Raw genomic sequence first — 27325 nt, 5'->3', positions numbered from 1 at the left:
TAGATTAATATTATGATTTCAATAAATTAATAATATATTATATGTAGATTTATATTTCACAAATTAATTAACTTCATTACTTTTCAATCCCTTCCCTTTTGAATAATTTATTCATTCTACACAGTTATAAATATATTTATTCCATCACACGTTTGGATATGTCATTGCTAACAATTTAATTACAAAAAATATTATCACTACGATTAATAAATATTTGCCTTTGGTAAATAGTGAGTTTGGTTGCAAATTTAGAGAATCTAAATTCTCCAGTTAATTTACTTTGGAATATAATTTTCATGGTAAGTATCTGACGATATTTTATCGCGAGGGAACGACTGGTAAGTGGAGGGTAAAGGTTAATTCCTGTCAATTTTCACTTAATATCTCCTCATCTCTCATATTATTACTGAATATCGATTATATATTCAATGGCTTTGTGATGTATATTTGAATTTTGATGTTGAGACGTAGGAGGAGTAAATTGCACAGTGATCGGCACTCTAAAGACATTTATCGGTACTCACTCTCTAATTCTAACTCATTCAAACCAGTAAATGCTCAAATGATTGTCGAGAAATCAATAACTTTAACTTACAATGTATGTATATTTTATTAGCTTAAAGCTATGAATTATTCCAATCGGTTTTATTGAATTGTCTGTACATGTTTATTTTGAAGACGTAGTATTAAAGTGAACTGTTGAAATAAAGTGGTTAATAAAAAGATATTAATAACAGTTAAATATTAATGTCTTCGTTGAAAATTATTTATGGTCTTCTTAAAGAGAAAAAGATAATAATGATAGATTGGTTTGTTGTTCTGATCGATCCACTGATGAGCAAAACAACAAGTTGATAAAGAATCCAATTATTTCAAATAAATAGACGAATGATTAAATTGCATGTTTACAACCCAAATCTGCCGATTTTTTACCCAGATTTATCTACAAATATAAATTTTACAAAAGCACATATAGATTCCCAGTAAAACTCGAATAATGAGGATCGTTATAAACGATTTACAAATAAAATTTCTGGTTTTTCCTAGTATTTTAAGATGATTATTTTTCATGAATAAAAATCGAGGAAATATAATGAGAGTTAAACTCTTAATTATTAACACTCAGTTACTTTCATTTATGTTTATCAATTTTTTTCAATTTTCTCTGAGCTTAATCAAAAAATTCAGCATACTGAAATTATTAAAAGATATTCATAGAAGCAGAGAAATCGTAGGGAGGCATTAACAACTTGTTTTTTCTATACAGACTGGAATGAAGCAAAAAATTTTTTTTTCAAAAACTGCACTTATCTTTCGTTGAAGTTGAAAACTGTCCATTAGATGTCTGATATAAAAGTGGACTTGCTGCAGTCCGGGAACAATTTTTACGGTAATTCCTCCTCCTCTTTCATTTTTTTGTCGAGTCAGTGCTTTCCCTTCTTTGTTCGTATAACACACTAGATAATATCCTGGGGAATTTCAAGTATGGAGGATATTGGCAGACAGCCATGTTGTTAATGCAGAACAAATGTTGTGAGACGTCTTGGTTGCCTGTTAGATAGTCAAGATAATCATCAAATTGCTTTGTCTCATATCCTTGTGCTTGATAGGTCGATATTAGAAAATAATACACTAGAAATAAATTTTATAAGTATCAAAAAATATAAAACAATACATTTAATCAGTGTATAATATTCAGGATACCTTCTGAATTTCTGAAAGCTGCCAGCAATTGTGTAGAGTAGCAGAGAAAAGTATTGCTACAAGTGCAGAACCGTGTGGAAAGAGTATTTTATTCATGCCATAGGCATGGGCTCCGACAAAGAATCGAATTTTACGAGCTTCGTAAAAAGGGCCATGAACCGGTGGAAAAAGCAGAATAAGAGAGGAGTAGAAAAATAGCTGACTAGGTGAAAGGGGCTAAAAGACCGTGGCAAATTGCAAATAAAAAGTGAGAAAAAATGGGAAAAAATCAATAGCTTCAACCCTGCAAAACTCGCGATAAAAAATTATTTATTTACTTCATTGTGTCGTGTTTTTGGGAAAATATGTAATATGCAGAATGTCCCGCAGAAAGGTGATGATAAAAAGAGGAAAGATGTCACTTGTCAATATAGACAGAAAAAAAGTTTAAACGACAACTGATGAAGGAAATTTATTCATAAAAAGAATAGATTATTTTTCAAAATTTGATGAGAGTGAAAAATAATGACAAAAAACTTTTTCATGCAGTTAAATTATTTTTATAAAAAAGAACAAAAATACTAATTGATGGTCATTAATACATGTGCAACACTGAGAGAAATAAACAGGAAACAGAATTTGAATCTGAAGTTAATACACATCTCTGATGAAATGAGCTTATAGAAACCGTAGATACTCATAATAAGTACTAATTTTATTTATTTGTAATATTATTGAAATATCTTTTAAAAATGTGTATCTCATTCATTTTTTTTTGTGAGAACATTTGATTTTACAATTAATTATTTCACCATTATACCAAAAAATAAAACTACAGAATTATTAAAGTTCTGACTTAAAATTAAATATCTATTCTAAGCTAAATAAGAAGTTATTTTGATAATTATTATAGCGTCTAGACTTTATAATAATGGTAAATTTAATGGCTTACAAGATGACTCAGGAATTCATGTCATAGTCCATTTTAAGCAGTAGCATCTTGAAGCTTTCAAGATGTCTTGGAAATATTAATCAATTTTGAAATTCATCATCTCAACAATAGTATATCCAAAGAAAAGACTTAAATAACAAGTAGAAATTTTTTATATTAATTTGAAAAATAATGTAGCCTAAGGCATTGTAGTCTGAACCATGAAAGAAAGTTCTGACATTATCACATTGAAGTGAGATTAAAGAATATAAAAGTGATGATATCTTGATTAGAAGCGAAATCTTTAGATAATCCTCTTCGACTTGATTTTTTATTTCTTTTCTTGCCTACAAGAATAATTTATTCATGTTATTAGTAAGTGGAAATAGACCAGTTTTTTTTGTTCTCTTCGATATTATGAAATTACCATTTTTATTTTTTTCTATAAATATCTTTATCATGATATACTTGTATTGATATTTATTCTGATAAATATTAGATTATATGAGAAGCACTCAAGTGTTGGTCAAGATTTCTCCACCAACTATTTGGTAAGCTTATGATCCTGACATGGTTGGAAGGATTATCATCAAACACAGCTAAGAACCATCTCAAATAAACTAGTTTCCAAAGAAAAGAAATCGTTCCTCAATCGGTTTATTAGTTGGGAAGTTATGATATCGCAAAGGAACATTGATATAGATTTCAAATTTACAGTACTCTACATGGTGATTTTATTTTATGAATCTGAAAGAAAAAAATCATGCTCAGCTAATAAATTTTAGTGTTCTAAAAACTAAAAATCGATAATCAAATATTTTCCCTTAAAAATAATTCATGAAGATTATTGTCAATCATTAACTATTCACTTATTGACAAAGATCTTCACTGATTTATTTTGAAAGAGAATATGAAGTTATCCATTCATCATTCTAGTGTTAGTAGTATACGACTTTTAAATTCAATGATTGATATTGAACTGGAAAACATTGGACCATCATCGATTCACTTTGAGAGAATTCATGTGTAAAGATAAAATTGTTATAATATTTTTACTAATCAGAATAGTAACATTTATCAGAAGAAGATGATGAAACAACTTTGAAGTTCCAACTTCATACTTTTTACTTCTGTTGTGTCTTTTTGTGCCTAATTAAAACATTGCTTGAAAATACTTCAAAAAAATACCGGGAAAATGGTTAACTTTTCACAAACTGGACGTCGCAACATATTATTATTATTATATTACAATGAATGTAGATTCGTTTTGCATAATATCCGAAGCTCAAAGCGAGTACGTAGTGTTGGATCCTGAAAGCTGTAACTTTGATCTTATATAAAATATAAAACGAGTAAGGGAAGATGTGGAATAAGGTCTAGGGTAAAATGAAATTTGAATACAAAGACTATCTGTACGATAGTAATAAGCACAATACTATTTCAAGTCAATGTAATTTATTGTATACCTGTAGAGAATTCAGTGTAATTGGTATTATGCTTTTAGAGCAATGTTGAAAAAAAAATTTAGAACAAGAGAAAAGACCGTTGAAAATTCTTATTTGAATCGCAAAGAATTTTCTTACTCCACGTTCTATAAGGATACATTAAACTTTCACCCGCTTCTATGTAAATCAGATTTACCTCGCAAACAAAATCGCGAGAAGTAGAGATACTATTTCCTTTAATTGTTAATACGTATTCCAAACAGGATCGACAATACTCTTGTTTCATAATTTGTCATTTATTTAGTGTCTCACTACTTTTCACGCATTCAAACAATGAAAATATAAATGACAGTAATTGTTTTTATTCGACAAAAAAAACTAGATTTTAGTTAGTGAGACTTTTCATCACTTTTTATGGTAATTTTAAAATTCGAAGAGGTGTAAAATATAAAAAGTACATTTATTTCCATTTTACTTCTTTTTTATTGTGACACAGTAAATTACAATGCAATGTCGGTGGAATATTACAATATAGATATGGTAGAGTTTCAACTTGTATTAGGTGTTAGTTAAATGAGAATAATATGAAGAGTGCAATATTGTTCAATTTTGAGAGTATATTAATTGCAAATAATATATAAACTTAAAGCAGACTGACTAATGTTTCAACATTAGTTAGATTTGTTTCAATAAATTCATTATGTTATCTAGAGTTATAATTATACTTTCATGGCATACAAAATGGTTTAATAATATTTTCATTCATAACAATATTACATTACCTCTGTATATATATATATATTATTTTATTTTTATTATATGTATATATATTATTTCAAATTATTATGTACACTGAATTCATTTGTTAACATTTAAAATGTTAAATAGTAATAAAGAATGATAGGACATGAAAGTTTTATATTAGACAGGTTCAACAAACTTATCTAATTTTCAAATTTATTTAGTTATTATTTAAATAAATAGTTTAAACATTAATCAACTAAAAGTTGATAAAACAAGAAAAATTTAAATTAATATGTGACAAGTTTATTTTAAATTTATATTAGCTTTATTTTTGATTCAAAAGTTTTAAAAAAAATAATTCCCTGATTAATTTTAATAGAGAAAAATTTTTACTTAAAAAACTATAGTTTCGTGTCATTAAAAATAATGAAAATTAAATAATTAATTCGACACTCCTTGGTGAGAAGACAGAAATAATGAATTGCTTACAAAAAGTGAAAATATAAATTAATGAAAAAAATTAAATTTACATTTTTAATATGTTAAATAAATCACATGTCTATATTTGTTAAAAATTCTCTTCTATGAAACGTCATTACAGGAAATGAATGTAAAAAAAAAGATAACAATCATTCAGAACATGAAACTTTTAGCTTCTCACATTTGAAGGATGAATGACATAATAACAATGACAGTAATTATACATTTGTAACAGAGGTTAATTGGGAATCTGTGGCTCATGGAAAACGTGCTTCTGATGTGGTTTTCCGACGTGCGGTTTAATTACACGGAAGCTCAAGAGCGTCCGCCGGCTATATGCGACGCTAATGGAAATGATGCTCAATAGTAACAAACTCCCACGAGTATACTGACGGAATATTCTTTTTTTTAAATTTTCATTTCATTATACAAACATTCATCTTTGATCTTTTTTCCAATATTCTCTGGACCTTGCCGTGGGCATTTTGACAGGTGTGTTATAAAAAGTCGGACACGAAGAAAAAAAATTTATTTATTTTTAAAGTTATTAATAGAAATAAGAAATAGTAGAATAATTTATATTTCAAATGAAATACTTGTTCAGTTGGTAAATTTAATAAGATTTTTCCACTTTCTACTCTTTCGAGAATTATTAGAGCTTGTGACGCAATTGCAGTATGATCTAATATTGTATCTGCAAGTAGACGAAAGAAATCTTTTGAAGGGGAAAAGCAGTAGTGGTAGACTGGGAACGAACTCGTTAACCTTCTAACCCACAGACCACTCGAAATTCTTGCGGAAACGTGGAGAGTCGAGAAAGAAAATAAAAAAGTCAAGCTTGAAGGAAGTACGCGCTGAAGAACTCAATTCTCAAGTAGACGACTTTTATTTAATTATTGCGAAGTAATCTTCATTTTTTCCTTTTTCTTTTATTGAATTACGTCCAGCCGACCAGCAACTATTAATTGACTTGAGCTTATGCACTCTATTAGTTTGGAAATACTGGGAAAAAAATTTAATCAAACAGCTCAATGGTCAGCTCTCACAGTTAATGCAGAGGTTACATACAATCATATCGACACATTCTCGTGACCTCACACGGACATCGACTGATTGCTTCATCATGAATAATAAAATCTAAAGACTTACTAAATTATAGAGTACTTAAAGGACATAAGCTAAAAGATTTCATGTGAATGAAAAGAAATATTTTTTCAAGGCTCTCGACAATAATTTTTTACTTAGATTCTCCTAAATTTTTCCCATTTCAGACGCAATACTAGTGATCATAATACACTATTTTAAAGGAATACTTACTAGTCTAGTAGCTAGAATTTTAAGCTCTGTCGTATTATACATTATTTTTGCAGTGAATTTAATATTTTTGGCGACAGATTTTTATGTAGGCCAATGAAAAAAGTATTTCTGAAAATTGTTACTGTTCTGAAGTCATTTCTACATTTTTTGAGTATTGTTAAAGATTTGCAAAATGCTTTTTTTTACTTTTTATCCCTTCCATATACAACACAATAAAAAGAGAAAATCATGAAGGGATTTTTAATAGAGAATTTGATTTTTTACAAGAAGTCTTCAAAAGCACTTCTTCCATGTAAACGCCATTTCAATGTAAATCCTTCTTAGAAAGAAGTTTCATAATAAATATGATGAATAAAAAGAAAATGGTTAACAGGAAAAAATTTTTTAAAAAATAAAGGGAATGGAAAATTACAAAATTCTTAATGACATTATTGAAGAGAATACTTGAAGTTATTAAGAGATTGTAATTTAAAGAAATTCTCTATTTTTATTAACAATTTAAAATATAAATAAGGCCAATTTAAAAACAAATCCAGTACTAAAACATAATTTTTTATGCTAAAAATTATTTATGATGAATAAAGAATGTTTTGAATGCTCAGGGGAAAAGATAGGATTATCGTCTAGTCTGTAATATAGTTCAGTGGCTTACTTTGTGAACACGTTGTATCTTCCATCAGTGAATCCGAGAAATGATAATTGGTGAAAATTTGGCTGAGTAAAATACAATTCAGTAAAGACAATACGTGATCCATAATCCGATTTCCTCCTCCTCTAATAATTAACTACAATTTAGGCATCATTTAAGGAACAAATTACTATTTTACATTTACGCACCCAAACCTCATGAGAATTTAATGAAACAACTCAAATTCTATGGAACAAATCTTACTCAACAATACTCCCTTTATTCCGTGTAAGACCTCTATTATGATAGAGATTTGTAGCATTATGCTAAAATTAGGCTTTCCGCATTAGGTCTTTGTAGGATCTTAGGTAAACCCCGAACATAATTTTTGTTGTGTTAGTAGTGATTTTTTTGACACTTGACTTTCTGACATAAAAAAATTAGCAACACACATAGTGATTTAAACTATTTTTCCCTACACAGAAACAAATATTTGAATTTTATAGCTTACCTTTTAATCTGCTTTGAAGTCCGTGGTATAATAATGACACCTTTAATGATCCGAGCAAAATTTTTTTTCTCGTTTAAAGGGAACCATTTCAATTTTAGTTACGCATCATTAAGCAATATTTTTTTATTACTTTTTTATCAAAAAAGTCCGGAAAACTATGAGAAAAGTAAAAGAATAAAAAAGTGATCAAATGCTGGATAAAATTTAGCGGTAAACTTGTCTGATTTTTAATTCCACTTTGATTGCTTTGATTTTACTCAAGCTAAGATTATTGCACTTAATAATTTGCTTTGACTATAAGAAACTAAGAGTATCCTCGAAATAAATGAGAATTTATTATTTTTAACTGAGAATTTTCATCCGATTGCAAAGTCATGTAGAAGAAGATCTCATTTTAATTCTTTTTTTCTCAGTTTACTACCTTACTTCACTGCATCATACATAGTTCAGTGTATGACCTTTTTCACAACTACTTTATTCCTCAATTTGCCTACTAACATTGCTATAAGATGCCCAACAGAGCGCAACTGGGTAGCACGCTTGGATAACTTTTCTTCTACAGTTTCACGAAGGTACACAAACTCTTGCAGATTTATCTGAAAATTAATGGGCTGAAAACTTTTACACGACGAATTTGTAACTATGAACAGGATACGTTTGTTTTACTATTCTAGTCATTGACTTTAAATTGAAAATTTATTTTAAAATTAATCTTAACAAATATTGTATTCCTGCTTTTCTATTTTCATTCAGACGTAATCATTTTTCGTGCCAACCTAATATTTTTATCGGTTAAATCATTCCAATCTACCTTATCATGCAAGCAATACAATAGACTTTCATTTTCTTCAGTGACATGTGAACGTGTGTCTAAAGAAAATCGTAGATTAAATTCCGCCTTTGTCTAAGGAGATACAAAAGTCTGTTAGTCTTCACACCAAAACGTAGGTAATAATCACTCTTAACATTTTTCTCTCCTTCAAGAAATATTTCAGTTTTTAATGATTTCCAAGACGTAATTTCAAGAGCTGATTTAATTTCACACAATTTCAAAAATTATGTCGTCTCATTTTAATACTGAAAATAAATATTCTCATTCTTCAATTCTGTTCATATTTCTTTGATTATCTAATAAATTTAATCAACCGTTTCAGATTCGATGAATTATTAAAACTTTTCTAAGATAAGTTGCGAATAGAAAACTCGTTTATTACGAATAAAATTACGTTATCGATTATCGAATAAATTATGTTCTATTTTGTACCTCCTTCGAAGGAAAGAGATTTAAATATAAGTAGATATATTTTCTTTTAAGCAATTTATTGCTTCAATTGCTCGTTTTTTTATTTATCAAGTTGAACAGCCATTAAAATAAATAATAATTAAAAATTAATCAGTACTAACATTCTCATTATGCTGTTAATATGAAAAAAATTTCTTATTAAATAATAATTGGATCCAGAATTTAATTTATTAATTAAAATTATAATCATTTTCTCATTAATTATATTCATTCGATATTGTATCATTATTTTCCATTATCATAATCCTTCATAAAATATTCCATATTTAGAATAATTTTGGGATTTTATTAAAATAATCAGTAGAAAATAGTTCTCATAATTAATGAATCCTTTAATGGCATTGGAATGAATATTTTGCAACGAGAGAAAAATGGTTATAATTAGGACAGAGTCGTCAATGAGACCATCTATTTTTTTTCATCGTAAAAATATTGTGCAGATATGTCGTCTATAATTTTCACTTATAATGGCAGATTTAATCTTATATAGAATCTTCAAGTAATAGAGATGAAACTTATTGAAAAAGTAACTTGAGATGATATTTTTTTCAATTTTATTTTTTATCTTCTGCTCTTGGTAGCTGAATTGTTCCAGTGTCTTCGACTCGTGATGTCTAATTTAAGAATATATAAAAAAAAAAAAATCATCAGATACATTTAACAATAAAAATAAGATGAAGATTTTATAGCTGTACGTGCTCTCTTTTGATTTTCTCGCCTGGCTATTGTCAAAGAGTGATATAAAGGTGAGCAACATTTTTTCTTCTTTTCAAGTTCTTGCTTACTTTGCTTTTTTATCTTTTTTAACAACCTTCAAAAGAAAAAAGCAAGACGAGAGGAGACGTAATATCGCTTGCGAATTTCATTCAATGTTTCACAGACGTGCTCAATGACTTGTGAGAAGTTTTTCACACATCGTCTGATTGTAAAAATATTTTCACTACAACTCAAAAGTGTTTTCAAGAACACTCATTACACTGCTATGAAAAATAAACGTGCACTCTAAACGACAACGACATAAAATATGTTATTGAACACCGGAGAAATATAGGTTTTATCTAAATCAGCCTCTATTCTTGATGCTGCCATAACCTTTAATGGTTTCACTACATTAAATTCGACCTCTCTATCTATACTTATAAAGCCAAACGATAATTCAAACTCAAAGCTTCTTCAACTTCTCAATTTTCTCTTTCTTTGTCCTCATTGCGCTTTATCTACTTAAATACTTATAAAGAATGAATTTCCAGGCAGTAGATAAATCTTTAAATACTATTATATGCTAATCTGCTAGTACGATATTTCGTTATAAAATTAATTATTCTCTATTAAGTTTGATAAAATTTTTTTGTCATTAGTAAACCTCTCATGCAATTATGGTTGTCAGTGAACTTTATTGTTATTCAATAGTCCTCATTCGATTTCATCTACATTATTTGCTTACATCTTGAATATCGTTTCAGAAATACATTGTTTACAACGATGTATTGTATGAATTTGTTAAACACGTTTAAACATGGGGATTATTTGTAAGATCTCCTGGCTTACAGTTTAAGACTCTGAATGATTAAATCTTAGAGTTGTTACGTAAGAACAACTTCAGACATCCTTTATGGCGGGTTTTCAAATCTCTAAAGTTTAAAATGAATACGAATATTCAGTAAATAAATTGGTACTCGGGTAAGGATTCAATAGAGGTGACCAAATTAATTCCCTGTTCGAGCACCAATAATTCTGCAGCTAAAGAACTCTTGATGTATGCTTAACAGGTTTACAAACGTTGCGAGAGTGCTTTTGGCATGTGTCTCTTAGCGGTAGAAAGCGGAACTACTCTTCTTCAAGCTAAACATCATCAAATTTTTATGACAAATTAATAGCCGATTATGTCTTATATATAAGATTATATATATAAGGTTAAGATTTAGTTGTATTCCAACTAATAGGTGATTCAACTATATTAAATAAATATTCAAACTTACACCTTCTTTAGTATCTAAACATTTGCTTAATAAGAAATGTTTTGATCAAATTCTTTTTCATTATAAACAAAACGTGCCTAAATTAGTTTCTCCTTCTATATAACTTATTTAAATAACTATAAAACAAAAAATAAAGTAATATCTAAATTTCTCGACACAACTAGTTAACATTTCTAATCCTCTACTTTTCTATCCGATGAAGAAAGCGCTCTTCATTCATTAATTTGCACAGTAAAAAGAATTATCTGAGTTTGATCGCCACTGAATCTAATGCAACACTTAGTAAAGTTTGCTTTGACAGCTTTGAATACTTTTCGGGTAGGCTAAAGTTATCACGAAAGTGGTAAAGACCTGAACCTATGTCAAATTTTCGAGAAGTGACCTTTTTTGCTCCGAAAATATCAAAGTCTAGTTCTGATCTGAGATAACACTGAACGAACCTTGATCTGGCCGAGGTTAATCAAAGAGTACTCTATGAAAGTCAAAGAAAAAAACAATTAGTAATTAACAGCTTACGTTTAATTCTTTTATAAGTGTGTTTCATTTACTCCAAAAAATACATATTTGTTCATGTTTAATCTACAATTACTACACAAGAAAATAAACTTGTAAGTATTATTGTAAGAGTAATAGAATATCACTTTATACGTAAAATTATAAGATAGAAAAAATTATCATTAATTTTTTCTATCTTATAATATAAAAATGAATCAATAAAAATCATTGCAAATAGTGAATATTCACTGATTCTTTTTTAGAGAGTAAAGTTTTTCTTACAAATTACTTTGCTACTTAATCAACTGAAATAATTACTACACTCTTTTTTTTGTGTATAAATAGAACTCATTCCTTTCCAATTTACTGTATTTGTCGATATTTTTTTATTATAAACAGACTAATTGAATCGAATTCAACTTTCTGAAGCGACCCTGAAGTTCTTTGAACGATACCAATTATTTGAGATGAAAAAAAAAATTATTTAATAACAACAGAATTTAAAAATATATTTATGTACGTACGTACAATTGTCCGTACGTATAATTGTACGTACGTATGACAGGTTTTTTTTCGTTTTCGATATCTCGAAAACCACTGAGGATATCGACTCCGGACTAATTTCATTTTATAGAAAATGGGTCTGAACACACTGTGCCCACACGACGAACTTCCCATTAAAGTTCTCTTCATTTGAAAATACCGTTTATTTGCATCTTTATCAGGTTAAGCATTCCATGGGGTATGCGCATAACACTCAGCTACTACGGCAGTGTATAATACTAATATTTGATATATTTCCAAATATAAGTTTTATATACGGCTGTATATGCGCTCATAGTCATCGACTGTTATGCGCATACTTCACGAATGTTTAACCTGAAAAAAACGCTAAAAAGGACGCTTAAAGGACGTTGAGAAATATGGACATAGAAAGTATAAATGTTAATAATAATCGTATATATATCATAAAAATATTCTTGAATACATTAATATTACAACTAATGAGTAATATTGATAAATTAAGGATATTTTTATGATGTATAATATGATTATTTTCAGAAACTAAAGCACTGATGACGGAGCATTTGAATGATCTCCTTCCCCCCAAGGTAATAATAAAATTCATCAATAATATCTCTGAAAAATTGACAATGGCAGAAATGCCATGTAAAATGCAAAACATAAAAATTAATCCAGACGCTGGCCGTTCAAACCACCCAGATGATCTGGATCAAAATAATATCGTAGGAAAAAAAAATGAAAAAAAGCAGGAAGAAAATCCAAATGCTTATATAAAACGAGGTACCATTTTTTTTTTTTAATTTAAAAAAATAATTTATATTTTAATTTTATGTATTATAATGGAATTTTTCAATAGTACATTGTGCATCAAGGGCGCAAAATTGCTGATTCCCGACTTGTGTGAATTTAGCTCCCTCGCTTCGCTCGGGGCTAAAACTCACACTCGTCGGGAATCAGCAATTGCTGCCCGAGATGCACATACTATTTTTTAATGCTAAGGGCGTTAAATCTAGATTAAAATTATAAAGATAAATTATTAAAGTAATACTATATTTTTAATGCTAAGGGTGCTAAATCTATATTGGAATTATTATCAAAGTAGATTATACAAGTCATTTTTGTTAATGATTTTGTTTATTTTCATTAGTTAAATTAAATGTTACATTGCAATTTTCAAAGTGAAATGCAGCCCTCTTTACAGTTGTTGCTCGTAACATTGAGTATCGTGACCAACATGTTGCTGACGATAATGTTTTTAATAACTCCTCGAAGTATACGAGTAAAACGTCTTCAGCAAAAGAATTCGTTTTTTTAGTTTTACACCAAGCTTTAAAATCATTATAAACTTTAGTGTACTTTATTATTGATTTTTTAGGCAACAAATTGAGGGAAATAGCTCTTGCTTCTTCGACCAATTCCGAGGGTACTTCTATACCGTTACTCGAGTCCGAATCACTGTTATCGTCCATTTTTCACCACTGATTAGACTTTTATTTTATTCAAAAAACTGGTCACGATCTGTTCACTGTAAAAGTTGTCTTTCGACTGACTGAAAATTGTAGCAAGTTTTCTTTCCCTACTATTTTCTCTACAATAAATAAAAGATGGTTTGTAATATGCAGGCCTTATGTTCTGATGACGAATTTTTATGATAAACAAAATTCTCTAAGGACTCGAAAGTAATAAAAAATTATCATCTGTTTAGGATTAAGGTAGGATTACTTCAGTTTTATGACCACTTCAAGACTAAGTGCTGAGTTTTGAATATAAAATGAACAATAGGTCAAGCCACACATAATAAAATTTAAAGAATCCATTGAGATTGAGTGTTTAGTTTAGTACAAGCATTTAGTTTCTGTATGTAAAGAGATAAGCAGCCTAGGTCAAGAAAGAACCATTTTGCGCCCAGTATGCTGGCACGGAAAATAGTCATTTTGCGCCCTGTGCATTGAAAAAAATTAGAAAGGGTGTTGAATTCTCTGAACAAAAATGAATCTTATTTAGTTAATATTTTGTTTATTTTATTTCATAGTTTTTTTAAATATTCAACTTATGGTTAAACTCAACACTTAGTTATAAACATATTTTTAAAGAAAAGAACCAAGGCCCAACCCTGTTTTATGACTTCAGACACTTGGGTCATACAAAGGACTCTTTCTTTATTAAGTTTTATTTGGTACTCTATCTTCAGAGTATTGCATGTGTTTTATTTATTATAACCATCTGTAATGTTTAAACAAATAGAGAAGAGGCTTAGATCTCTTTGTCTAAATAATACTTCAGTTTAAAGTCTTTAGTTAGTTCTGTACGACTATCTGTAATGTAAAGACGTTTTCTCTAAATGCAATCCGTGATAATAATAAAGAATTAAGTTATAATTTTTGAAAATAGAAAATCAACTTGTACTTGATTATTTCACAAATACCTATCCGAACTTCCAATAAAGGGGTACACAAGCCGAAAAAAAAATTCAATCGAGAAAATAGATATAATAGTGGAAAAGAGAACTTAAGAAATTGGAAAAACAAAAACTATGGGCGAAGATGTGGTGTGAAGAAAAACTTAGGAGCACGAAAAAAAGAGAAGAGAAACGAAAAATTAGAAATAGACGGAGGAGGAAGTAAAAAAATTTACATAACGTTAAATTATAAAAATTAAAATTAAATTAAAAAAAGGTATATTTATAAAAAGATAAATGATAATGATAATAATATAATAAAATTAACAATTTATCACATATTATAACAATGATAATAATATAATAAGAATAATTTATAACAGATTATGACAAGAAATAATAACATAATTAAAAAAAAATAGACCAACGTTAAGTAGTAGGTAATAAATTTTCAATAGTTTATAACAAATTCATATTTTTATAAACAATTCGTAATTGTTAAGAGTCATATCTCATCGTTGATCATATTATTTTGTTGAAAGCATGTGATATACGCATCAGTTAATCGATAAGTACTATTTTCAATTGTTTGTAACAAATTCATATTGTTATAAACAATGCGTAATGTCATATGTGGTTGTGAACAATAATGTCTAGTCAATATCGACTCAATTTTCAAATGAAATTGTTATTGTTTGGCTTAAAAGTATTTTAAATAGCTAATCTTTTCATTTTTTTTATTAGTTATTTTTTTATAAAAAAACAAACGGCTCGATCGAATTCGTTCAAATTCCTTTCAGATCTTCTTTATAATAATATCTTTCGAATCAATTTTAGTTGAAGTTGATGTCTTGATCCGTACTTAAGATATCGAAAACGAAAAAAATGCTGACGTCCGTACATACATACATACATACATACATACGTACGTACGTATACATCCACATCATTCTAAAAATATGTCAGTATGCTTGCAAATATCTTGAAACGTGGAGATTTAATGAAAATTCAAATTTCACCAATCGACCCAATTACAATAACTTCCCAATGGGAAGTCAAAAATGATAAACAATAAAATAGTAATAGTTTTATGTTATTTATAAATGCTTAGTAACACAATAGAAGACAACTTTTCAGTTTTCAACTGATAACAAACTCATTATGCATGATAATGGATAATATTAATTTTCTATTGTAGAAATTTCCTCGATTTTATTTCTCTAACACCTGGGTTAATTTAAGGTTTAATTCCGAAGTGCACTCGAAACTTGTCCTCATGAAAACTGTAAACGACAGTTACAGTGTAAGAGAGAGTTTCCATTTATATCTCTGCACACGAATGGACCATTTATATGACCGTAGAGTAAACGTTTAAATCTTATATTAACTCGAAGCTGTAAATTAAATGGGGCAGTTATTTGTCATTTCAATGCTGAGTAATAAATCTAACTGCACATTAATTGGTCCTATTTTTAAAAAATTAAACTTAAATTAAAATGACATTAATCCATTTGATTGATTTGATGTCAATAAAAGATAAATAATTAACACAAGTAATTTGCTTTTATTATAAGCTCTTGTGAAGCCTTTTAAAGCCATGAATATTGAAAAAAAAATTTAATCCAATACGTAATAAATAAACAATCATTTCTCATTATAATTCTGATACAAATCTCGATATGGAATTTAATTTTTATTGAACCACTTTTGTCACAGTTTATCCTGCAAATGAAATAATTTAATCAACATTGGTAAAGTTTTAATTCATCATTCAAAATTTCACTCCGACTACATATGATACATAATACATGTTTAAATATTAAAGCCAACTCAAAGAGCTTCTATCATTTGTATAATAAATAAATTACTAAAAAAAGCTTTTAAAATATTTTCTATTAAGAACAGAATTTCAAATTTAAAATGATCTCTGACAGCTGACCAAATTTATGTCTATATGTACAAAGTAATATAAAACTAAATTAATGGATAAATTATTCACTTGCTTGCTTAAAAGACTGAACAGTTTCATCCAGCTACTTTATTATTGTTAGAAAGAATAAATTTGTCTATACATTAATGATTCTAATACATTTTCCTCTACATACTTCAAAATCAGTATATAAAAGTACTCTGTGCCAAGCATTATTGCATTACGGTTCTATGGTCAATTTCAAGCTCTAGTAAAATATTTCAATCAAATATTTATAGTCGTTGCTTGTTACTATTATTATTATAAACTATCTATTATTCATTATGAATGTTGATAAACATAATGGTGCAACTAAGTCAACTTTCAACATAACATTTATGAAATAGTTGCATATATTCCGAAGCTATGAGAATAAGTTTATTCCTTATAAGTTTGGTTAAATATCACATGATTTGATGAAACATAAAATTTAATAAGCTGTGGATAGTGCATATTTTATTGGTTCTCAAGCTGTAAAAATATGCATGAAAATATTTTATGGTTTCATTCACACCCTTGCGTGACAAATAGTTTCTATATTAAACATTGAACTCACTTCACTGTAAATCTCAGTTTTCCAAAATGCATTATTTTAATGCGGATAAATGTGTTAAATATGACGTCACCTATTTGATTAACATTGTAGTCACTTTTTACACACTTAGATATGCGTTAAAAGTGACTACAATGTTAATCAAATGGGTAACGTCATATTTAACACACTTATTCGCATTAAAATAATGCATTTTGGAAAACTGAGATTTACAGTGAAGTGAGTTACTTCAATATACTTTGAAAATTTTAGATTTGCAGTGTAATTAGTACTCTGCAAATCCAAGTGTGTTATTCTTGCAGACACTTTTAACATGCTAAGCCTCTTCAATATTAAATGTTATAAACAAACTATAGATTTTTCACACACTACAAAATGTGTAAAAAGTATCTACAAATCATGTATAGTTTGTTTATGGACATTTGACATTGAACACACTTTATGCGTGTTATTTTAACACGTCTGTGAAATCTTGGGATTTTCAATGTACAGCAATAGACAGAGATCTCAATTTTCAGCTTTTCTTTTTTAATTTAATTGACTATACATTCTGGAGCATTGCATTTATATTAAAATAATTCATGATGTTATTCAATAGGACACAACCATAATAAAGTATACACGCTAATCAGGGTAAGATGACCATACCAAGTATGATGCTGAATATTATAATGATTCTTGTCTTATTATTGTAGAGTTAAAAATTTTAATCTACAGTATGATAATTTATTTTTCATAAATTTGTAGTATTAATAAGTCAAGATTTTAACTAGTTAATTTATGATATTGTAACATTAGCTAATGATGGATTCTGAATACTCTAAAGGTAAGAACATGAAGTAGATTGTACGTTTTTGAAATTGAAAATCTATCTACTTTGTGTTACAATACCTTGTAACGATCTTTTTCATTTCCTCGTCCTTACCTAATCCGGAAATAGTCAGTGTGGAAGTCTTTACACTCGTTATTCTTTCTCTTTCTCTTTATTTCAAAAATTACTATCCTTTTTTTCTACAAGTGTTGAAATTAGATGATCTTATTCTTTAAAATAATTTGATCATTATCTTAAAAAGGACAAATTGATATTTTTACCAGTGCATTAAAAGTGTTATCATTAATTAAAAAGTATAATCACACTGTGAATCCAAGTGCATTCTTGTTGCACATCCAAACGTGTTTAACGTAAACCTTTTGATTAACATTGTAGTAACTTTTAACACACTTAAAAACTTTTTCAAAGTGACTACAATGTTAACGAATGACGTCATATAAAACACGTTTAGATGTGTAACAAGAATGCACTTGGATTTGCGTTGCAGGCCACTCAAATCAGTTCAAGTCCGAAAAATACAGAACGTATGATGTTAGACGTCAGACATAAAAATTGCTACGACTGAGGTTTTACGTCCTTACATAAATGAACAACAAGCTCTTGAACGAATAACTACAGCAAGCTCAAAATCGTGTGCATGAGTGGATTTGTTTTAGTATAAAAAATCATGTAATTGAGCCACAAAATCGGGTGATTTTTTTCAAGTTGAATCTGACTTTTCTCCTTGATTGTCCTCTGCTAATATTTAGATTCATTTGAAATTCCTCATAGAATCATGCTGCAGAAAATGGTTACTATAGTCAACTTGAAAAAAACAGGTTGATTTTGTGGATCACTTGAATTTCTTTTTATATTGAAAGGAATCCATTGAAGCATACAATTTTAAGTTTTCTGATATAGCTATAGCTTCGCAATACTTCTTCATCTATGGATAAAATATAAATTTTATCATTCTCCGAACAGGATTAATCTGATTTTCCAGGATCATACTTCTTGGTCTGATAATCAAGATAGTCAGTATTTAATTATTCTGTGGTTCTCAATTACCTTAATTTCAATCTTTTCTAGTATTACTCTAAAAATATCTTCCTTAGAAAATAAATAGTAACGTAGTAAGTAACATTTCTATTATATATTATATTTCTTTTCTTCTTCAAACAATAAACATTACAAAAATTATTTTCTTTGCTACTCATTCAAATACCTAAACGACAGAGAGTATCCAAGTTTTTCAAGACTTGATACATCCAAATCCTTGCTTTCTTACCTGTCGAAGAAAGCGCTGTATTTTCTTTGCTTGTACAACAAAAGAAGACTACTTGCATTGACTGTGACTACATAGAACCACGAAAGAAATAGTATTAAAAGGAGACTTGTTAACGTTAGTAAATAATCCTCTCTTCTGTTCAGTTTCTTTTATTTTTTCACAATATTCAGGAGTGAAACCACTAGTTAAATAAATTCTTGGCAAAGATGTTCTTCGAATGTCATACTTTTATAAATAATTGTTTCATAAATTGATGAAATAAAATTTTTTTTTCTTTACTAAAACTGAGACAAAAAATTTCTTCTGGCATCAATGACTTTAGAACATTTTTCTGTAATCAAAAGTCTGTGTTCATGATCTTTCTGAGCAGATTTTTTCAACCAATCTTTTAAAATAATTCTCTTAGCAAATTCAAGATTGGAAAAAATGGTAATTCAATAAAATCTATCCGATGAATAATCGGAAACAACTTTCAATCAAAATATAAAAGTAAATTTATGATACCTTGCTTTTAGATGAATTTTTTTAATTTACGCTTGATTCAAATTGGACCACAAAAATGTAATATCCGTTGCATAGTAATTCATCTGTTGACGAAACAAGGGAACTGGTGAAATTCACCTGCTATGCCAGTCCATAGAACACACATAGGGAGGATGCAGCATGATACATGCTCCTACTCTGGGGGAATAACGGAAATGCATCGAGTGTCCTGCTGAATATAATGGCTTCCAGCTTACAGAACGATAAGCATGAACAGGAGTGTATATCGTCCGTACATCCTATTCGGTACTTGGACTCATCCCTATTTCTGTAGCATCTCTTCATTTCGTCAATACATTTGGGTCTTCTGATAAACACACGTGCCCTTGTATGTGCTTAGTTGGTATAACGTGTGCTTGTTGAATGGCAATTCAAGACCGGAAACTACTCAGCTTTATTGGATATTTCAAAATTGCCAGCAACTGGCAAGACTTCACATACGTCTATATATGAGGAAAATAAATGTATTCTATATTTTTCAATTTTATTTTGAACCTTTTCATTGATTTCAACCCTCAACGTGGTATTTTTATGATATATTACACGAAAGGATATCGAGGCCACATTTTCATCGATAAAGTTTTCACTTCCTGATCAGTTTTTGTTATGAAACAAACTTTTTTCAAAAATTATTTTATGAGAATTATTTTTATTAAAAAACTTGAATATGAAATTAAATTTTGTTTTCATATTTAAGCATAAATATCATAAACACTTCGTAATATTCTATTTCATCGTATTATAAATACTAAGCTCTTAATCCTATATGTCTCATTATGCAAGATATCTAAAGCTTCTTATAAAAATAAATATTTTTATAGAATACAATGAATCTAAACTTTTGCTTGATCCAATAATAGAAATTTAGCTATGATTGATGTTTTATAACATTCCAGATGAGATATATTTATAAGGTAGAAGAAGTTAATTCAATAATTAAATTTTATCTGGACGCTGAAAATACATGCTCTAGTAACGTTTTTATTTAAAATACATTACCCTTTTCCTTTATTAATGTTCATACCATCATATTAATTTCAACGATCTATTCATATGTTTTAAAAATTAAAATGAACTGAATAGTTGAACTTGTAAAATTGCCTTCTCCATTTATATCCACGAGATTTTTTTATTCATCATCAAATGAATCCTCTCTTCATTTTTTATAACGTAGATATTCCTTTTACTGGAAAATTTAAAACTCACTAACACATGATTGAGATTTATATAAAAAAAAAAAATAGGATAGCTGTATCTTTCAAAAAGCTTGTTGGAATAATTTTCGTTAATACCCATTGATGTGAATTAATAAATAAAATAAATATCTCACTCGAATTATCTATTGACAATTATTCCATAATATTTCTAATTGATTTTGGACATTAACTTTAAAGTTAAATATTCACTAAACAAATATAAATAGGAATAATTATTGTTAATTAAACTTTTCATTAAATGGAAAACGTGAAAAAAAAAAATTACAGCTGGATTTTTTCCCAAAGAGAATTTCGTTCTGTGGAATTTTTCCTGAATACTAACACAAATATTCTGATCAAAGATTATTCTATTTCAGCAGCCATAAAAAAGCCAATATAAAAAAAGTGAAAATTGCATTGTTTTTATAATCTACTATTTTTAATTTTCTATTAAGAATGAAATTACTGATAGTGACAATAAACAAGATTGAATAATGAGCAGATCAAATTAAAATTCATGACACCTATGGCCATATTTGTCAGGAATATTTTTTCCAATATCAACTAATGGAGTGGTTGAAAACTGTGAGCAAAAAGAAATATTTATTAGGATGATAAAAATGATAGAGCTTATTGAACCGGTAGTAGAAGTAATATTTGCACCAATGATGCGAGCGTTTGAAGCTGCTTTCCGGTTTATTAGTTGTAGCTTTCCGGAAGCCTGAAATGGCCAGAGGGTATAGCGCGTGGATGTTGCGGTATGAAAACTGAGTGCTATATAGTGTTGTGTGGAGCAGTTGGGTGCAAAGAGAGTCAAGTTAGGTAAAGGCTTGTCCAACCACTGCTGAATGAAATATTGGAAAACTGCAGCGTCGATGCATTACGTCCAATATTCGGCTCGATATAAGTCCTCGCGTCTACTCCATCCTCTCTGACAGTGGGTATTTGATATATATTTTTCGTACACCGATCACGTTCAGTGTAAACGTACTTTCCGGAACGTCTGGTCATTTCGTGTTGGAAAAAGGAAGAAATAGAACAATGTAAATGATGAAGAAAAAAAGATCCCGCTGTTACGCCTTTTAGATTTTTTCATACATTTTTTTTTCAACCTACCACTTCATTTGAGAGAACAACTGTATGTTTTTCAATATTTTCATATCATTCTCTTACCTAAATACGACGATGCTTATGGCTATGTATAAAATTAAGAGACTTTAGAGTAATTGAGTGGAGCTAGAGATAAAAATGTAGAAAGAAAAGAGTTTTTTGTGATACATTTAATTATTAGATTGATAAATATGAGCTTTTACAATAAAATATACTTACACCGTAAATCATACAAACAACGACAAACTTACTTAAGGAATATAAAATGAAAGAAAGAGGAAAATATTTTTTAGCTCAAACAAAACTTAGTCTTTGTCATGATAAAATTTTCCGAAATTTTTTTTTTCTTATTCGAACAATATATAAACTTAAAATACTAAAATATTTACTCATTCTCTGTAAAAGGTTTTTATTGTTTGAATACTATTTTCAAAAAAACAAACCAAATAAAGTTCTATCGAATAATTTTTTTCTCAGCATTCTTTTATATTTTACTCATCTTTTATTTATTTTGAATGCCAAATACACACACACACACACAAATCAATAAAAATGGCTTAACAAATTTTTATTCATATCTTTTTGTTTACCGAATAGATTATCAGTGAATAAATATTAAATGAATTAATTATCATTTTAAAATGTTTATTTTATGCCAAGTTTTACCATTTTAAAATCCACTACTGTTTGTTGGATTTTTACATGAAGAAAAAATTGAAAGCTTTTGTATCTTAATTTCATTCATTTTGTCTTTCTTTTTTTTTTTTCTTTAAAATTCTTATTCCAAGTAGAATTATAGCGGTCAATTAAAAAACTTAGTCTACAGTGGTTGCAGGAATATTCATCGGATGCATCTGTTACCTGGCTTGGTGAATAAAAAAAAGATTGAAGCGTTTCTCAGTAACTTTTGGTATTATGAAAAAAAATATAAATCTAGAGCATAAAAAGTTTTATGTAGTTAGAAGACGGTATTTTGAATAAGCTGTTGTATTAAAAAAATTAACATAAAATAAGATACAGTATATGACTTGTCTGACTATTCATGATTTTCACTACTTAACGTCTGTATTTACTGAGTTTTTTTTATTAGTTGCAGATGGTGACAATGATAAACAAGGAGAGGTGCAACAGCAGAAGATTATCACGGTAAATATTCCGGTAGTTTTTTTTTTTCTTAATATTTCTTCATGAAAAATAATTATGATGAAATAAGATAAGTAAATGTGATTCAGAGCAACGAATAATTAATAAAGATTTTCTGAAATAATAACATGAGCTCGAGCTTGTGAATATAATGATGACAAAATTGTGATTATATTTTAAAAATGTTCAAGAATTTTTTTTAACCTTTATTAATTAGATAAATTAGTCTTAAAAGAAATATAATTAACTTGATTGAAAAAAAGAAGAAAATAAAAATGTCTAAAAAAGAATGTTTCAATTGTAAACTCTTCAATTAAAATATTTCATACTTTTCGTATATGTAGACGAAAAATATTGCCAAAACAGATATAACAAGAAAAAAATTTATGACGGTTTTTTCATCTATTAGAATTCGAAATAAATTCATGGCAAAAAAGTCGATAACAATAAAAAAAAAGAAGTATTCTCACTGCATAGAAATAAAAAAATTTGTTACTCCAAACATGTTGATCAAAACCAATTTCATTTATAAAAACGAATGGACATTTTATAAAAATCTCAAAAGCTCCCTTCTATACTGTTCTTAATAACAAGATAAAAAATAATTATCATTTAAAAAAATATTCAAACCCAAAGATCACACGAAATATCTCCTAAAAAAAATTTCTTAGAACTCCATTATTTCGTCATCATTATTAAAAAAAAATATTTAGAAACATTTCCCCTTCATTAATATCAGCTTGCAATTTAATAAAAAAAAAAATATCAGCTTGCAAAACTGAAGTGATGTGTAAACATACTTAAAAACTCTAGACGCCTGCAACAACGGAGCAAAGATTGAAAGACGCTGATCGAGAGTCTGGCGTAAATTATGAAGATGAGGATGACGATGATAATGATGATGAAGATGATGAGAATGATAGCGACAATAAAGACGAGGACGAATATGAAGACGAACTGCGAGACATTGCTGAGTCCCACGAAGCAATGTCCAGGGATGAAAAGACCAATTCAACAGATAACTTAGGTCATTCAAATGCAAATGTTTCTCCAGGTTCAGTTTTAAGCGCAAAAAACTTTGATTCACGTGAGAAGAGCGTTGAAGAGAGTTCTGATGAAAGCATGACTTCTAACGAAGCAATTAGTGCTGAAACAAAACTCAGTACAGAGGCAAGTATATTTTATTTCATAAATATATATCTATCATACTAACATGTTCACATGATTACTTGTTTTTGTTTTCTCATTGCTTTATAAAATTTTCTTTGTACTTTATGTACATAGGTAGAGGAGCTTATAAACTTCAAACGTCAAACGAGATCGATGATGAAACGTGTTCCAACGGTAAAAAAAGAACTTAATACACAAAAAGAAATACAAGGGAACGAAACTATGTTTGATATACTGGCAGAGACTTTGGGATCACTTGAGGGGAAAAATGTTGTAAAAACTCGAGGATTGATCGACAATAATTCGGTAATTTTTCTCTATTAGCTTGAAGATCAAACCGTTTGATAGAATAAAGATGATATTTCATGGAGAAAAAGGTCTAAAAATCAATAGAGGTAAAACTGGAGTTAAAATTGATGACAGGGTAAATAAATATTCAATTGAAAGCTTTTTATCACTATTCCAAAAGGTAACATAAATAAAATTATTGAAAAAATTAATCTTCCATGGATTCTTTTGATTAAAAAACTATTAATTGTTTGAAAGTTTAAATTCTAATTAAAATTCCAATTTCTGAATTCATTTTTATACATTTAAAAAAAATATTCAGCATTTTTTAGATAAAAATTGAATAGTAGATTCTTTTGAATTACCTCATTATATCATGAATTATTTTCTAAATGAAGATATTAAATGAAAAAACTAGTGTAATGCTGAGTCATCCATGAATAAAAATCACAGAGAAAATGATAATAATGAGATTAAATTTGTAGTTGGAAAATGAGAGGATTAATGAAGGATCCTTTGTTGAGAGGAGACCAAGTGGAGATGGAACGTATGGGAGAGAAGAAGGTGGTGGAGAGTATGTTGATTCAGATGTCCCTACGCAAAGCCTTGGAAAGCTCAACAAGAGATGGCAATCTGATCTCAAGGGTTTTGGAACTCATTTACCTTCTACACATCCATTGGAGCTCGAGAAATTGCAAAAACTAAAACTTAGGGTAAAAATTGCACTTTTAAGTCAAGAATTTAGATATAAAGCTATATAGAAAGTACTTAATTTTCGTGAAATTCTCGACAAAACAATATTATCAAGAAGATAAGAAATTTTAAGTAGATAGAAATGAGTACTCCCAACATTATTCTATTTGCTACTGAATCTAAAGTTTTCCTTTCAATTTTTATGATCCTTTGACATCCCTTTGGGTTCGAATCTCAGCGGTGTGAAAGAGGAACCAATTTCGTCTGCAACCTGAAATCCCCAGGGAAATGGATAAGAGAGAAAAGTAATGCGAAAACGGAAATGATAAGAAGAGAGATGAAAAGACAGAAATAGCAAAGAAGAACAAACGCCCTCGGTCATATGACAAAGTGCTACATTTCTTGTTACTTCGATTCTCGAGTCAATTTCCTGGCGAAATGCCGGCTACACATACATTTTTTTCTCTCTTATTGGCCTTTCTCTTTTTCCCTTTTCTATATACATATCCCCATCCATCCTTGTGCACTTTTGGTTCACGATACTTTCAATCAAACCTGAACTGCATTCAACCGCTATTTAACCATATGAGATTAAATTTCTATTCAGAGAATCTCGCGGGAAATTAAGGAAAAAGTTCTGGGATATCAATCCCTCATGTGTCGAAGATGTCACCTAGGATGAATCCGGATAGAAAACTCGTTTATCAAACTCAATGTTTGTAAATTGATCGTTTATAAATATTAATTACTTTCGAGTTATTGAATACAGGCTTCGGTTTAATGAATAAATATTAATAAAATAAGCTTTTCAATTATAAATCTTTCATTTATCTTTCAGAATAAAGTTATATTTACCAATTCTATTTGCTTACATAAACTATGCTTGATCAAATTTATTTTGGATAAGCAATCATTGTAATATGTTGCAAATTACAATTACCGTCTCTACACCACCTGTCATTATCTTTTATGTATGCTTCAAACGACATTAGATTAATGGATTGGGTATTGAATCGACTTTTTCCCTCTATGATTATGATAATAAGAAGTTCAAAGTCGATTGTTGAATAATTGGAACACTTTTTGTTTTCGGTTACATCATGAAAAAATTGTTGTATAGGTGTTTAACCATAATTGCTTACAATTCATTTTGAAGGATAACTTGTAGTCAAAATGTTTCATTAAGACAAATGAGGTATTGTTATAATTAATGGGAAAGTTAGAGAACTTTAGTCAGGGTTAGTTACTCCATCAGTATTTAGTGGAACTTCATAGACTTGATGAATATCAGCCAATAAGTTAACGGCCTACATATACATATGGGCCAAGGTTAAGGAAATAGAGAGAACTGGAAAAAGACGAAGATAACTCAGATAACATACATATACACTTGTGAAGTAAAAGCATGAGAGAGAATTGACACATGTTTTATAGCACTCATAATATGTGAATTTTTAACTGACAGATATCTATTTCCTATAAAACCTATCAACATCAATCCATGTGGAGTTGTTATCGAATAAGTATCATTTATATATTATGATGAAATATTACTCATATTGATTGAATACAATTTATGCATGTCAATTTAATCATTTATAATTCTACATTATTCTAAATTCTATTTAGTTTCCATTATCATTAATTGTTTTCTGAATATATAGAAGTTTGTTGAAACTGTAAGCATCTCAATCATCTATCTCTTTGTTAAAATATGTTTTCTCATTCTGTTGATCAGACTGAAGAGTATGCCCTAGTCGAAAACTTGATGGAGTTATTGGTGAAGCTTGCAGAGAATCCAAAACGATGGGAACGGGCTCACGAATTGCTAAGTGAGTATTTGATAGAATAAAAGCGTAGAAGGTAGAGAGAGAAGAAGAACAAATTTCAGAAGTGTTATGTATTGAATTTGATCGTAACTATTCAAGAATAATTTATTGGTCCGTTAATACTAAATCACTTAAATAATTTCACAAACGTTTTAAGTGAAAGTTAAAAGAAAATATCTTCAAATAACTACAATATAGATAGACAATTGAAATATCCAGAATGGTACAATCGACTAAACGGATTATTAGCTGAACAATCATTCCACCAATTTCACCACAAAACGTTCCAGCTC

At 28.7% G+C, this 27325-nt stretch overlaps 2 protein-coding genes across 3 annotated transcripts in view; one reads left to right on the top strand and one right to left on the bottom strand.

The window, feature by feature from the left end:
- The window catches only part of LOC118069997 (uncharacterized), a 68141-nt gene extending 59953 nt beyond the window's left edge, over positions 1 to 8188 (bottom strand). Inside the window, exon 1 of the mRNA XM_035088394.1 lies at positions 7740 to 8188. The gene's annotated coding sequence lies outside the window, so the exon portion shown is untranslated. The remainder of the gene's footprint in view (positions 1 to 7739) is intronic.
- Positions 1 to 27325, top strand: part of LOC118069994 (uncharacterized) — a 59723-nt gene that overhangs the window by 27686 nt on the left and 4712 nt on the right. The window contains exons 2-6 of one of the 2 annotated variants that reach the window (XM_035088392.1): positions 23000 to 23055; positions 23866 to 24222; positions 24337 to 24528; positions 25035 to 25223; positions 26942 to 27035. In XM_035088392.1, the coding sequence (XP_034944283.1) occupies positions 23000 to 23055; positions 23866 to 24222; positions 24337 to 24528; positions 25035 to 25223; positions 26942 to 27035 (888 nt within the window). Of the gene's footprint in view, positions 1 to 22999; positions 23056 to 23865; positions 24223 to 24336; positions 24529 to 24995; positions 25224 to 26941; positions 27036 to 27325 lie in introns of both variants that reach the window. The other variant, XM_035088391.1, reaches the window with a different exon arrangement.

This window comes from Chelonus insularis, unplaced genomic scaffold, assembly GCF_013357705.1.
Source record: "Chelonus insularis isolate UGA/USDA-ARS -01 unplaced genomic scaffold, ASM1335770v1 contig_4_pilon, whole genome shotgun sequence".
In the NCBI taxonomy this organism is placed as follows: domain Eukaryota; kingdom Metazoa; phylum Arthropoda; class Insecta; order Hymenoptera; family Braconidae; genus Chelonus; species Chelonus insularis.
Note: the sequence above shows the minus strand (reverse complement) of the source record. Positions and strands in the feature narration are given on the sequence as shown.